The 15,266-nt window shown below is 32.3% G+C and overlaps 1 protein-coding gene across 1 annotated transcript; it reads right to left on the minus strand.

The window, feature by feature from the left end:
* Positions 1-13,342: 13,342 nt before the first annotated feature.
* Positions 13,343-14,913, minus strand: LOC114405944 (cyclin-U2-1-like). Its single transcript, XM_028368471.1, has 2 exons — positions 14,340-14,913; positions 13,343-13,750 (listed from the first exon to the last, which is right to left on the minus strand). Exons 1-2 carry the CDS (start codon positions 14,747-14,749, stop codon positions 13,486-13,488), a joined length of 675 nt encoding a protein of 224 aa, XP_028224272.1. The 5' UTR covers positions 14,750-14,913; the 3' UTR covers positions 13,343-13,485.
* Between the last annotated feature and the right edge of the window lie 353 nt (positions 14,914-15,266).

Raw genomic sequence — 15,266 nt, forward strand, 5'->3', positions numbered from 1 at the left:
GTCAACCCTATTCATTAGATTTTTACTCTTACTATATCAATTTTATTAGCAAAATCTTTAGTATTTTTAACCAGCTAAAGGTATTTTATTTTTAATAAATGTATTGAATGCATAATATTGAATGTAAATCTTGACAAATATATGATAATAAAAAAGGAATTTGAAATCTTGAAATTCAAAGGGGGAATTATTGTAATGCATAATTTAAATATTCAATTAAAATTTAAAAGTGAGACTTCATTTTCTTTTAGACTGAATCAAATAATTAGCTAGTTTTGAATATAACTTTGGATATATCTTTAATTTTTCACTTTACACATGTTTTTTTACATTAAAGTTAAATTTGAAAATGAATTTATCGTTTAAAAAATCATGAAAATCTATTTTGCTACTAGTATTATGGTCAAACTTAATAATATTTTCTTAGTTTTTATCTTATTAAGTACAAAGCTGAGTATAGTAAAAAAAAAAACCCTCCTTTTAATGGTTATCGATCGTTTCAAAATTTTTTTTCGTCTTTGGCTGTATGCAATTTTCATTTTGCTATTTTTTTTTCAAAGAGTAAAATTCAAATGTCTCATTTAAATTGAATAGGTTAGGGACACTTATAGGAGTAAGTCACAAATGTTTAGCGAAGCAATTGTGAACAATATATTGTTGCTAACTATTTATTTTTGTTGTAATTGTTTTTGTCCAGGTATGCTATATGCTTCTAATTAAGTGAATACCATTTTAGTCTTATTTTAGAATCTATGCAAGTCATCTCACTTGTCTATTTATAATTTGTGGTTTGACCCCGGGATAGCTATCTGTGAACTTTGGAATACCAAAGGAGAGAAATTATGAAATGGAATATATTCATTGTGAAAAGAACATCTTACAATGCATAAGAGTAATTAATATATATAGTAAACTAGCTAACTAACAAATTCTTAACTTGGCTAAACTAATTCAGTTACAACTATGATTAACTAAGACTAACTAGAGTTACTATTTACATCATGTAATAGCCCCCCACAAGCTGGACTATGAATGTCTAATAGACCAAGCTTGGAAATCAATGAATTGAAGGAGGGAGCAGGCAATGGCTTGGTAAGTACATCTGCCAATTGTGCAACAGAAGAAACTGGCAGGAGATGAATGAGGCCAGTTTGTATTTTCTCACGAATGACATGACAGTCAATTTCAATATGTTTTGTCCTCTCATGGAAGATGGGGTTGTGAGCAAGATAGATAGCACTCTTATTATCACAGTAGGCTGAGATAGGTTGATCAAGAGAGATGTGAAGATCCTTGAACAAATACTGCAGCCATTCTAATTCACAAGTTAAGCTAGCCAAAGCTCTATATTCTGCTTCTGAACTTGACCTGGATATTGTGGACTGCTTTTTGGATTTCCAAGACAACATAGATGTGCCAAGAAAGACACAGTAACCAGTTACTGATCTGCGAGTAGCAGGGCAACTTGCCCAATCTGAGTCTGCAAAACCAGAGAGCTTGAGTGTGGAGGAGGAAGAATAGAACAATCCCTTGGCAGGAGCACTTTTGAGATATTTAAGGACTCTAATTGCTGCTGAGTGATGAACTTGTAATGGCTGAGAGATGAATTGACTAAGTTGTTGAACAATGAAAGCAATGTCAGGCCTGGTTGTAGTTAAATATAAAAGTCTGCCAACAAGTCTCCTATAGGCTGTTTCATCTTCATAAGGGGGTGAGTCACTGTCATGAAGCTTCAAGGAGCAATCAAAGGGAGTTGTACTAGGCTTAGTAGCCAATAAACCATTGTCCTCAAGCAATTCCAATGCATACTTCCTTTGATTGAGAAAGATGCCTTGAGTAGATCTTGCAATTTCCAATCTAAGAAAGTATTTAAGCTTGCCAAGGTCCTTGATTTTGAATGTGGAGTCAAGGAATTGTTTGACAGATTGTATTTCCTGCAAATCATCACCTGTCAAGACAATATCGTCAACATAGACTAAAAGAGCAGTGAAATGAGAATTATGTAGTTTTGTGAACAAAGAATGGTCAGCAGATGAAGGTGAGTATCCAAGGGAGATAAGAGCAGTGGATAACTTGGAGAACCACTGTCTGCTAGCTTGTTTCAGTCCATATAAGGACTTATGTAATTTGCAGACTTTATTAGAAGAAGAACCAGGCGGCAAGAACCCAGGAGGCAGATCCATATATACTTCCTCATGCAGATCACCATGAAGGAAAGCATTGTTGACGTCAAGTTGTTCTAAGTGCCAGTCCTTAATAGCAGCCACAGATAGAAGGGTGCGAATTGTGGTAAGCTTAGCAGCTAGTGAAAAAGTGTCAAAATAATCCACACCTTCTAGTTGAGTGTATCCCTTTGCCACCAAACGGGCCTTGTATCGTTCAATGGATCCAATAACATGATGCTTGATCTTGTAAACCCATTTGCAACCAATTGGTTGCTTACCTTTAGGCAGATCAACAACAGACCAAGTGTTTGTGGATGCAAGAGCATCTAACTCAGATTTCATAGCAAGATTCCAGTAATCAAACTTACAAGCTTGTTTATAAGTTTTGGGTTCTATAAGAGAACTAATGGACAGACAAAAACGTTTGTGACATGGACTACATTTGTCATATGATAGTATAGAAGAAAGAGGGTAAGGAGATTTACCTGGATTAGATGCTGGCAGCATTGAGGATAGCAAATTGCAGTGGTATTCAGAGAGATAAGCAGGAGGTTTTGTTAGTCTATGTGATTTTCTGGTTGGTGCAGGAGGGGAGGTAGGTTCATTTGGTGGAGGTAAGGATAATGGAAGATCTAGGAGAATGTCAGATGTGTCTAAGTTAGTAATATCAGGGTTGACACTGACAGGATTATTGGCAGGTGGAGGTGAGGCAAAAGGAAAGACAGTTTCATGGAAGATTACATTCCTTGAAACATAGAACTCATGGGTGATAGGATCATAAAGAAGGTAGCCTTTGGTGCCTTCCCTATATCCAAGAAATATGGATTTTCTTGCCCTTGGTGCAAATTTGGTTCTATGGTTATGTAAGGTCGAGGAGTATGCAAGACATCCAAAAACTCTTAAATGATGAAGGCTGGGAGGAGTAGAATGAAGCATTTGATAAGGGGTGAGGTTATTCAAAAGAGGGGTGGGAAGTCTGTTGATAATGTGGATAACTTGTTGTATGGAGAGGTGCCAAAGGTTATGAGGGAGATGAGAGTGAAAAGAAAGAGCACCTGCTACATTCAAAATGTGTTGATGCTTTCTTTCCACGATGCCATTTTGTTGAGGTGTTTCAACACATGACCTATGATGGATGATACCTTTAGAAAGGTAAAAACTAGTCATGAGAAACTCAGGCCCATTATCACTACGAATACATTTGAGTTTCTTATTGAATTGAGTTTCTATGAAGGAAATGAAATTAACTAAGTGAGTTCTGGTTTCACTTTTATTTCTCATGAAAATTGTCCAAGTAAACCTGTTGTAATCATCTACAAGTGTTAGAAAATACTTATGGCCAGATATGGAAGGGGTGGAAAGAGGTCCCCATATATCAGCATGAATTAAATCAAAAATGGCAACAGATTTAGTAGTACTATGAGCAAAAGGTAAATTTCTTTGTTTAGCCAAATGGCAAGTATTACAAGGTTTATGATTGTCATTGAAAGTGACAAAGGGAAAGTAAGATGAAATACATTTGTGTATATGAGAACTTAAATGTCCTAGTCTAAAATGCCAAATGGTGGCAGGATCATGAGAGATGAAGGTGTTGATAGAACCAGGTGTGGGAGAGAAAACCAGAGGTGAGGTGGTGTCAAGCACATACAATTTGCCAATCCTCCTAGCTGTAAATCCAGTCATCTTGGGATGAAGTAGCTGCACAATTTTACAACAATTAAGGTAGAGTTTCACATCATATAAGGTGGAATCAAATAGAGTAGTAACAGAGATAATATTGACATGAAACGAAGGAAAGTAGTAAACATTATGAAGAACAAGGGAGTCATATAACAAAACTAAACCAGCTATTGTGGTAGTGACAGTGTCACCATTAGGCATGGTCATAGTTTTGGGTGCAATGTGATATGTGGAAGAAAAACTGTCAAAGATATGAGTAATGTGATCAATGGCACCGGTGTCAACAATCCACCAGTGACTGGTATTATTTGATAGATTCTTACTAGATGAAGGAGAGGGAGAGGTATGAGAGACAGAATTTGTAGCAAAAACAGAATTAACTGAAGAAGGTGAAGTAGATTGCAACTTGGATTGTTGGAGTAGCTGTAAAATATGAGTATATTGCTCTTGAATCGTGGACAAAGAAGCACTTGATTCATTTGTTGATGTGGAAGCAGATGATGATGAGGAAATGTGAGCAGAACCAGCATCTTGAACAGAGTTCACCATAGAGGCATTTCCAGAGGAATTGGACTTACGATGTTGAAAACCAGGAGGATACCCGTGCTTGATGAAGCAAGTCTCAACAGTATGATTGGTGTGATTACAGTGAGTGCATAGCCGGTTGCCACGACCACCGAAGGAATATCCACGACCACGACCACGACCGAAATTATTAGAAGGACGAGAAGGCGTTTGAGAGAAGTGATTCACCGACGATTGATTCTCAATTGAAGAATCAGTGGTTGAAGGAAGATTGAACTGGCGTTCTTGTTGAAGAATCAAATTGAATGCATTGTCTAGGGTTGGAAGTGGAGACATCAGCATAATCTGCGAGCGAACATGAGAATATTGATCACCAAGACCTTTCAAGAACTTGATTACCTTATCTTGCTCCTTGAATTTGCTTAAATCTGTAGCAACAGCACAAGAACACGGTATAGCACAAGTACAATCACGAATTGGACGAAAATTCTCAATTTCTTCCCAAAGCGTCGTCAATTTGGTGAAATACAAAGAGATGTCAAGAGTTCCTTGTTGAAGACGAGCTACTTCCTCTTGAATATCAGCAACGCGAAAAATATCACCCTGAGAGAACCGATTCTCCAAACTTTTCCATACAAGAGAAGCGCGATCACACCAGAGGAGAGATTTCACGATTTCTTCAGAGATTGAACGTTGAAGCCATGAGAGAACGAGGTTATTACAACGAAGCCAGGGTTCATAGAGAGGATCAGAGATAGGGGAGGGGAAAGAGTGCCATCAACAAATTTGACCTTGTTCTTGGAGATAAGAGCCACCTTCATCGATCTGCACCAGATCTGGTAGTTTTTGTTATCAAGCACAGGTTGAACGAGAACAAGAGAAGGATTCTCATTCGGATGCATGTAGTATGGATTAGAGGGATTGGTATCAAAATCAGAGTAAGAAATCACCATTGTTGAGGTGATTCAGCAAGAAAGAATTGTAAAACGCGAAGAAGATGAAGGCGCGAAAAAATTGCGGAAACGGTTTCAAACTGATACCATGTGAACTTTGGAATACCAAAGGAGAGAAATTATGAAATGGAATATATTCATTGTCAAAAGAACATCTTACAATGCATAAGAGTAATTAATATATATAGTAAACTAGCTAACTAACAAACTCTTAACTTGGCTAAACTAATTCAGTTACAACTATGATTAACTAAGACTAACTAGAGTTACTGTTTACATCATGTAATAATATCAATAAAGCTAAAAAACCTTAAACCTCGAGTTCAGGCACGACACTGATCATAATTTATTTAAAATTTAAGGTATTCACAAATACGATTTGCATGTGTTTCTGGATTTAATTTGTTTATCATATGATAATAAATGAACAATCCTTGAAAAATATGTAAAGAGTTATAATAATATTTTTATATTTTTACCACAAGATGTATATGCATGAAATGAGGTAGACAACATTACACGACATATGTAAAAGTTATTAATATTTATTGGACAATAAGTTAAGAAGAAACAAATACAATTGATTAAACACATTCTGGAAAAAAATGAACCATAAACAAGTTAAGATATATTACATTATAAAACATATTAAAAACATGTGTAGATACATTTATTAGTACTATAATATTTAAAATATTACAACACATTATTTTTATAAGTACTTGTGTATAAGTTATTATTATAATTAAAAGGAAAATAGGATTAAACTATTCTTATATAAACTATAAGTTGATATCTTGGAGAACTTATTTAAAAAGTTGAAAAAACTTATAAACATATGATAATTAAGCTATTTTTATAAACTTTTCTAAACACTTGGCTAATACTTATGCCATAAGATAAGTCCAATTAAACTCTACATAAGCTCTTCCAAACAACACCATATATATTTGGCTTTTGATAAGGTTTTAGGTATGAATTTTGTGTATAAAAATTCTACCAAGAGAACTAGTCCTACCATACTTGTGGATGTTTCCGGCTTAATAAGATTATTTCTCTAGTAAAATATACTTAAAATTGTTGTGCCGGAGTCGCAAGTGACCAAATTCTGAGGTTGATGAAATGCATTGCGGAAAAGAAGATGAACTTCAACAACAGAGCATGGAGTTAGTGGTGATCTGTAGAGACTCTGATGCCCAGGTCACTTTCCAATAGAATAACAACTATATTGTACGAGAGAATATGAACCTTAGAGGAGGAGAGTTATTGGTATTTATAGGTATTTTAGGATTTCGTATTAAAAAAGAGTCTTAGCACAAACCTATGACCTATTGGCAACGACCTTCATGTTGATGGTCAACGGTGGATTGAGGAGCTCATACTAAAGTAGGTGGTTGTAAGACACTAGACCCATGCTTGTGTCAATGACCCTAATGTTGAGTATGATGCCATAATAGTAGGCCTCATTAATATCTAGTATATGCTACCTAGTGAAGTGTTTATATGTTTATAAAATGAGGATTATTCATAACTAGTTGACGTGAGATTTCTAATACACTCTTAAGTTGAGAAATGAATATTTTGAACATAAAATTTGTAGGACTAGTTACATATTTATGGATGATCTGATTACGACCAAATACACCTAACAATGATAATTAAGATAAATTCTAATATCATTTTAAATTTAAATTTAAACATAACTTAATCTTATAAAATCAATTTATGTAATAAAAATTTTGTACCTCACTTATATATTATTATTTTATCATATTATTAATAAGATCTTCTTGAAGGTATATAATTTGATGGACTTTTACCTAGTCCAAAACACCTATAAGATTTTAAAAAAGAGAAAAAAACGCATCAATGTTTACTTTAATTAACATGACATGCTTAGTATTTAACATCATTTAAAAATGCACATAAGATCTAAACCACACCAAGAAATTATTTATTATGTTATTCTTCTAACAATTTTCAATTTTTCTTATTTATTTTGAAGGAAATATTTTATTATTATTTACATTACAAGAATTCGGATCTTATGATAGCCATGCAGTTGTAGGCTTGAAGCAATCAAGTACCAAGATCCAAGTGGGAACTATTATAGGGTGCTTATAGGAAGCAGTTATCTATCTAAAGCCTAATAATTTGCATTCTGTCAATTACCTTTCTCCTTTCCTTCTCAAAGTAGGCAGAAAGAAAGGAGGATGAGAGTCTCAATGTCCTTCAATTACTTTAAAATGAAGATGCTCTGTCCATCTCCTATGCACCGGTTGGAGTTGTCTTCGGTTGGTAATGCATCATCATCCACACACACAAAAAAAAAAAAGGTCATGCTATTATTGATTATACTAATTCGTGTATAAAGACACGTGGCAGCTTTTGATGGTCAACTTCATCAAGAGCTGAAGCTTTTTTGGAATATGATATGCTTTACACTTTAATTAGTTATTTTTCAACCTTTTTTTAATTAATTATCCTGTCTCTCTCTCTTTGTTTTCTAATGAAATGATGATCATAACTGAAATAAAACAAACACCAATCTTTAGGTGATGCTGGCCCATCATTTGGTATTAGATACTTCCCGCAACTTGCTCTTCACATGCATATAAACTATGTTTTCGCTATTCGTTTTTATTTTATATAATTCATGAGTCGAAGCATGAATAGAAAGTGTGTTTAATTAATGGTCAAAAAAGAAAGTGTGTTTAAGTTCGTGTTTCAATAATTCAGTTATTGAAAATAATTTTATCTTTTGATTTGCAAATGAATCGTCAAATGAATTGATTTTGTGAAATCAAGCAAAATGGCGATCGCGCGGTGGAATGGAGATTGTCATAAAAAAAATAAAATTGTCATCTTGATTTTGCTTAAAGTTTCATATATAGAGGATTGCTTCTCTTGTAATTTTTAAGATTTTGAAATGATTCAACCATTTAACTTTAATGCAAAATTTGAAATTTGATTTTATGAGTTGTGTGTTAAAAACACAATATTCTTATATATTATTTTTCACAAGCCTTTTACTGTTATTAAGGTTTATCAAAATTACAAGTATATAATTTATTAAATATAAAGTAAAGCCCAGATCATTTTTTAATTTCCACTAAATTTTAATTAATAATACATTTTTCATTGGAAATTACCTTAATCTCCCAACAATTACATTAGAAACATTGAATTTTAATTTTTTAACTAATATTCTTGACACAATACTTATGATAATAACATGCATAACATCATTTAAATATGGAACGTGTCCTTTTGCCAGGATCGACGGGTCGGTTTATGAAAAGTACGTGTAATATCTTACGATCCAGATTTTCAATTAAATTAAAAATTAATTTCTGCAATAACATTATTATTCCATCATGCCACATAATTAATTAATTGATCTCCCAATAATCCAATTTAGAACAAAAGGTTGGTGCTTATAATTAAAGTCTGAAATCATCCGTTATTCTTTTTACGATGTAAGGATGTTACCATGTCATATGATGAAATTATTTTCAAAGGATAAATCGTTGATTTGGTTTTTGAAAGTATAAGACTTTATTACTTTGGTATCTAAAAGTAATAAAATTGAAAACAGTTCCTGATATTGCAATTCATCCCTCACTTTAGTTCAAATTCAAAAAATCGTGTGATTTAAGTGGACTTCAAAAAAATAAAATAAATAATAAGTGGTTAAGTTTGGAAATTTATGTTTCTTCAAAAAAAATAATTTTGGAAACTTATTTGACAATATAAGAATTTATTTTTAAATTAAGCTTAAAGGGATTAATGCGACCACGCTTACACAATTAATGACTCAAATATGGTAGTTTATCCTATTTTGAAATATTACAAGGGAATTATTTTGAAATAATTTACTAATATGGAATTATTTGTCATATCATTATCAAATAGTGAATTGACAATTTCTAGTGTCTTGTGATTTTTTTAATATTTTTTAAATAAAATGAACTAACAGTCACATAAATCATATATTATCATTTGAATTTGAAACGCATTAGTTCAGGTGGTAATTTCTAAATTATTACTTATACAGGTTGACATGTTCCACATAAAAATGTCACATGAGTGTTAATTCAATTTTTTTTTTTTAAAAAAATTAAGCCACATGAAAATCACTTTTTAATGTGGAAAATTATTAAAAACAAAATTCCTAACGCACCACGTGTCAATTTGTGAAAATTATCAACGAGGGTGATACCACCTTAAGAAATACATTGAATGCTATCCATAAACTTGTAAATTCGCTTAAAGAGACTAGACTTAAATCCTACTAGTTGATAGTGTTCCTAGCCCAACATGGCTTGCTTAATTACAATAGATTATTTATCATAAACAATTTCATGTCTAATAACTTGTTTTACTTTTGAAGTGAAACTAGTAACTTGGTGTACAATATCCTCACAAGTACTGCATAATCAGTAATTTTTGCCAGTTGAATTGGAGAGTTCTATTCAAAGTAGCCAAGTATCATTGAGGGTGGTGTCACCTTAATTAGCCAGCAATTTTCACAAACAAAATACACAATATGATGCACTAGGTGTTTTTTTTTACAAAAAAAAATTGCCACATCATATGATGATATTCAAGTAGTTTTAATTTATTTTTTCAAAGGAGTTGACACTCACGTGTCATGCTACATGAGATACACTAGTCCAATCATAACAATATAAAAGTTGCTAATTGAATTTACACATTCTAAGTAGGTTCTTACTTAAAAAAAAAAATGGTCAATCTATATGGCTATTTTGATAATAATGTAACAATATCAACTCTAAATTTTTTTGTACATACTTTATGATTTAATCTCTGTTATGTTAATCAATCAAAAAGATTAAGTTAGCGGACAAAAGCTTTTTAGTTTGAGAATTTGAGACATTTAGTTGCATAAGTCTTTTTTGTTCTAAGAAAAAGAATACTTCTTACCTCATTATTCTTTTTTCAACAACCCACCTTTTGAATATAAGTATTTTTTGTAAATTCTTGCTAACTTATTCTAGTTGTGTAGCAGTTCTTTCATGACAGTCCCAATCTTTCACCATTCAACTATACTTTTTACATTTTAATTTTTAAATACACATATCTTGCCTCTCTCTCTCTCTATCTGGATGTATATACAACTTATTAAGGTGTGAAAATATCGTTTTCTATAACCATTTTGACTTGCTGAATGATCAAGTGTTGCTATAATGCTCCACATAGCAGAGTGTTTTGCAACCCAGAGTTGATTTGCTTATAGATTAAGGAAGTTTGTTAGAACACTATAATGCTATCAATTTTTTGCTCGTCTTTCACCATCAAAATATATTAAAGTGTGAAAAGTGAAAAAAGAACAAAGCGATATAACACAATTTGACTTCATCAATTTTTTCCTTCTTCGTCTCCTGCCATCATGTTGTGATTTAGTAGATTTGAAAGCACGAAGCCCCAAACCCTTTTTACTGTAAGCCCCCCTTACCTTTATTGTTAATTGAGTTTGCAAATGATAATATTTAAGTTTAACTAAACTAGACTTAAACACATCAATTTCTATGGCAGTCACATACCCCTTTTTTCATACTAGTTCACATTATGATGTTGAATAATAATTTGTGGGATAAATAATCATTTTTGTTTTTAAATGTGTAATTTATTAATAAATGTATTTCTAAAAGATGTAAATATAAAATTTGTCAGTGAGATGATAAATGTATCCCTACGTGACATAAAGGGACAAATTTATCACAAAATTAATTTTCAACGTGGTCATGCTAATTAGATTGGACGAAAATGTTAGTAAGATATCATTTTTGGATGTAAATGTCAGTAATACTTTGTTGGACGAAAATGTCAATATTTTTTCTTAGAGGAAATTGTCAATAATTGTTTTTTGGACCTAAATGTCAATATATTCTGTTGAACCAAAATGTTTATAAGTTATCAATTTTGGACAAAAATGTCAGTAATTTCATTCTTTAAGCGTAAAATATAATTTTATGGTAGATTTTCATTATTTTTTATCGTTACAAGCATAATGTCATAATAATCACTTAAAAAAATATTTTGACAAACATAATTTAAAATAAACATAATAATATCAATAATATTGATTATAAACCATAATTTGTCTGTCACAATATAAATTATTCAAAATAAATATTGTACCAAAATATCAAAATATAATAAACAATGTAATAATTATTACAAATTTATCCAAATTATAATAATTAGTCACAATCTATTATAATTAAAAAATAAATTTATCTCATATTTCACTTCTTCGAATCTTGGTGCTAGGCAGTCTTGATATGGGTATAATTTAAATTGGTGCTAAAGGCCTAACTGGAGGTGGTCTAAACACAATTGACATTGCTGGAGGTACGAAGATTGTTTCATACAACAATAATAAATAGCGATTAGTTATGCATAACATAATTTAACATTAATTAATCAATTAAATGTAAAAATCACTCACATGACTTGGAGTTGGAACACTTTGAGTTGGAACACTTTCAGCATTAGGAGTTTGAGTAATTTTCAAATTAGTTGAAGGTTGTTGATCAACTAGTGGAACAGATTGAGAGTAGTTAATTTCATCCTATAAATATGTAACATAAAAAATAATAAGAGCAACAAATAATGAACTCTCCAAAATTAATTTAAACATGTGAGTGTTGAAACTTTGATATGTCTACAAACAAGTAGACTAACAATAGTGTTGATACGTGTTAGCACAGAGAATTCAACATTCAACCTAGAAATAATTTTCAGAATTGAGCAACAACAAAGAAGTTACAAGCAAGACTCAAACTAGAAGGCTTCCCTACCAAAAAAAATCAAAAGGCTTCTGCCAATTAATTACTTGGTGTCAAATCATTTGAACGGTCATTAACCAAAAAAAAGAAAAAAAATTCAAACTTATATAATAGTGGACAACATATTTTCTCTATCAACTCTAACACATAATTAGAGATTAAATGAGGTTATCAAAGCAATGAAACAAAATGCTCATTATCATGTGTAAATTTCAAAAATCAAAAGACATTTGTGAAGGGAAGAAAAAACTAAATTTTATCTACACATGTTTTGTCCTTCTCTTCCCAACAATGGAAGCAGAAGGTTCCAAACCAAAGAGTCAAAGGGGTTCCAAATATATACAGTGCAAGCAAACTCACACAACCAAAACGCAACGACGACGACACCATTGCACCGACGATAGCAACAGTGCTGTTACGACCAACCAAAATTGCATACACGTACAAGAAAAAATTGAAGAAAAGCGCGAACAAGAACAAACGAAAAAATGGAAGAGCCAGCGTGAAGAATGCAAACTTGGGTAAGCATGAAGAAGAACAACAACCAATGTTTGGGAAATGAAGCAATGGAAGGGCACAAGAAGAAGAACAAGAGCCAACGTTAAAAAAAGGAAGCACCTTGGGGAAGCCGGAAGAAGAAAAAAAATGTTTGGAAAAGAAAGCCAGAAGAAAAAGAGGTATAAACAAGCGTGAACAATGAATTTTTATTTGAAATTGTTAATGTCACAAATATTCCTATTCCAAAGCTTGGGAATATCAAAAGTCAATAAAATCTTACATGATAAATATGTCCCTTTGTGTTATGTTGATATTTTTGTCACTAACAAATTTATCTTTCTATATTAACGGTCGGATATATTTATCGTAATTTTTACACTTTTGAAGATTAAATTTTATATTTATATCTTTTAAGGACACATTTGTCAAGAAATTACACATTCAAAAACAAAAGTAATTATTTACTCTAATTTGCGTGAACAAAGACCAAGATATTGGTACCTACATTTTCAAATTCCAATCCAGAAAAAAGCACAGCCAATGATAAATTAAGTTCAAAAGGGTTGAAAATATGTACACATAAAGACAGGAGTAAATCTCAAAAATCTTCATATATAAACAAATTATTAAAATCACAAAACTCTTGATAATTAAAATCCACTGTTTCCATATGATGAAATAAGACAAATTTATACATCGCTCTCGCTCTGCCTCACCTATGTTCTAAAATCTCAATCCCCCAACAAATATGTATGGTTATACCCATATTTACACACAAACTACCTTTCTTGATTTTGCAGGCCAAAAATTTAAATTTTAAATTTAAAACAGCAAAGTTCCCTAACCATTCTACAACATTACACGTGTGATTTGTGTATAACCCCTTCCTTCTATGTTCTTTGCTTTGATCTCTTCAGCACACCTTAGTGTTCTCTCAATGTGGTACCCTCCTCCAATGCTGACTTCCCTCTCCAAATGGCAGCAATAGCTCTCAAACACACTCACATTAACATGCAATTTGAAACCCATCATGAAAAGAAATTCAAGCTCCAACTCATTCAATTCATTTGTTGTCAAACCACCAACTCTTGCAAAGTATGAATTCCTGAAATTCCTGTCAAATAAGAAGAAGCCACTTTAGTATCATCACATAATGCCCTGTTTTCAATCCAAAGCAATTAAAGAAAATGGATGAATAAAAAGACAAATCATCATAAATTAACAATTAACAACAACAACCACCTAAACCAGGTGACCTAACAAAATGTCCACTTCCTTGTCTGTTAGCCAGTGGTACTCTCACTGATTGAGATTGAAAAGAAACAAACTTTGTCTCAATTTAACAAACCCCTCACCAAATTATTATCACGAAATTTTTTTAGAATTGATGTTAAAAAAATAGTTGCTATAGTACACAGAAATTTAAAGGTTCTGGTACAACTATTTTTGGGATAATAGTTGACTGAAATTGGACACACAAAAGGAGACTTTTTCAATTTCAGTATCAAAACTTAAATTTTTGAGGGTACCATAGATTTTTTCTTAAAAAAAATTTAACAACTGATAGAATTTTCATATCTTTAGGAATTCTTCTGCAGAGAATGTAACTATTAAGTTTGATTATTATTTCTTCAAAATTAATTCAATCCCACATGAACAGAACAATGAAAAGAGAAACAGAAAAGAGGGAGAAGAGCACTTACATATCTTCCACATACTTAGAAGCCACCATGATAGTTGTTATGAGAAGTCTATGCACATTTCTGGCATTGATTCTAAACCCAGGATTGTTTTGGCAGAACCGGTCAATATAGACATAGGCCACAACATACACTGAAGGTCCTGCCCTAGTGTACCTGAAAATTCTCTCTAGATAGGACTGAATGGTCAAATCAGGAATCTCCCTACAATCAAAGATGTTTGTGCTTATGGCTTTGGACAAAGAATTGGAGCAATTCTTCACAATCCTTTGTGTTCTAGCCATGCTCCTCTCAATGAGTGAAGCCAGAACATTTATCACTAATGGGGTGTTGGAGTCTTCTTTGTATGAATAGGAATAGAGATCATAGCGCAGTTTCCTTGGGGATATTGTAATAGAAGAACAAGAAGTCATGGGAAAACTTTTTTTTTGAAAGAGATTGATCTAATAAGCTCCAAGTCCAATAGGGTATTTGATGTTGAACAACAAGCAGCAAGTGATGATGGAGTTTGTGTTAGTGTTGAAGAAGGTTTTTAGAAGAAGGCTTTATATATAATAAAGGGGAATTGGGTTGGAAGAGAGAGAGAGAGAGAGAGAGAGAGAGAGAGAGAGAGAGGGGGGGGGGGGGGATATGGTTTTTTATTTTATTTTTATGATATTGTTATTTTGTATTATTTTATTGCTGTGAGAAAAAAAAAGAAAAATATAAACATGGGTTTTGGGCCATATGGAATCACGAATAGTGGGTGGAAACTTGATGATAAAAAAAAATTGAAAAATGAAAACTAAAAAGATATGAGTGCCTCCTCTTTACGATGGCAAAGTACAAACACACCAGCTAAGCTTTCTCTCTCTTCATTGCACAAAAAACAAGACAATGTCTTACACCATGTTCTTCACAAGTTTTGGGTGCATGAATGACCCTTAAATT

The sequence above is a fragment of the Glycine soja genome, chromosome 3 (genome assembly GCF_004193775.1).
Source record: "Glycine soja cultivar W05 chromosome 3, ASM419377v2, whole genome shotgun sequence".
In the NCBI taxonomy this organism is placed as follows: domain Eukaryota; kingdom Viridiplantae; phylum Streptophyta; class Magnoliopsida; order Fabales; family Fabaceae; genus Glycine; species Glycine soja.

Bases quoted from the DNA above. Each gene is read 5' to 3' on its own strand.
- LOC114405944 (XM_028368471.1), bottom strand. From the start codon at position 14,749: ATGACTTCTTGTTCTTCTATTACAATATCCCCAAGGAAACTGCGCTAT. The intron at 13,751-14,339 runs GTAAGTGCTCTT...CTTATTTGACAG, and splicing joins TCTAAGTATGTGGAAGATAT to GAATTTCAGGAATTCATACT.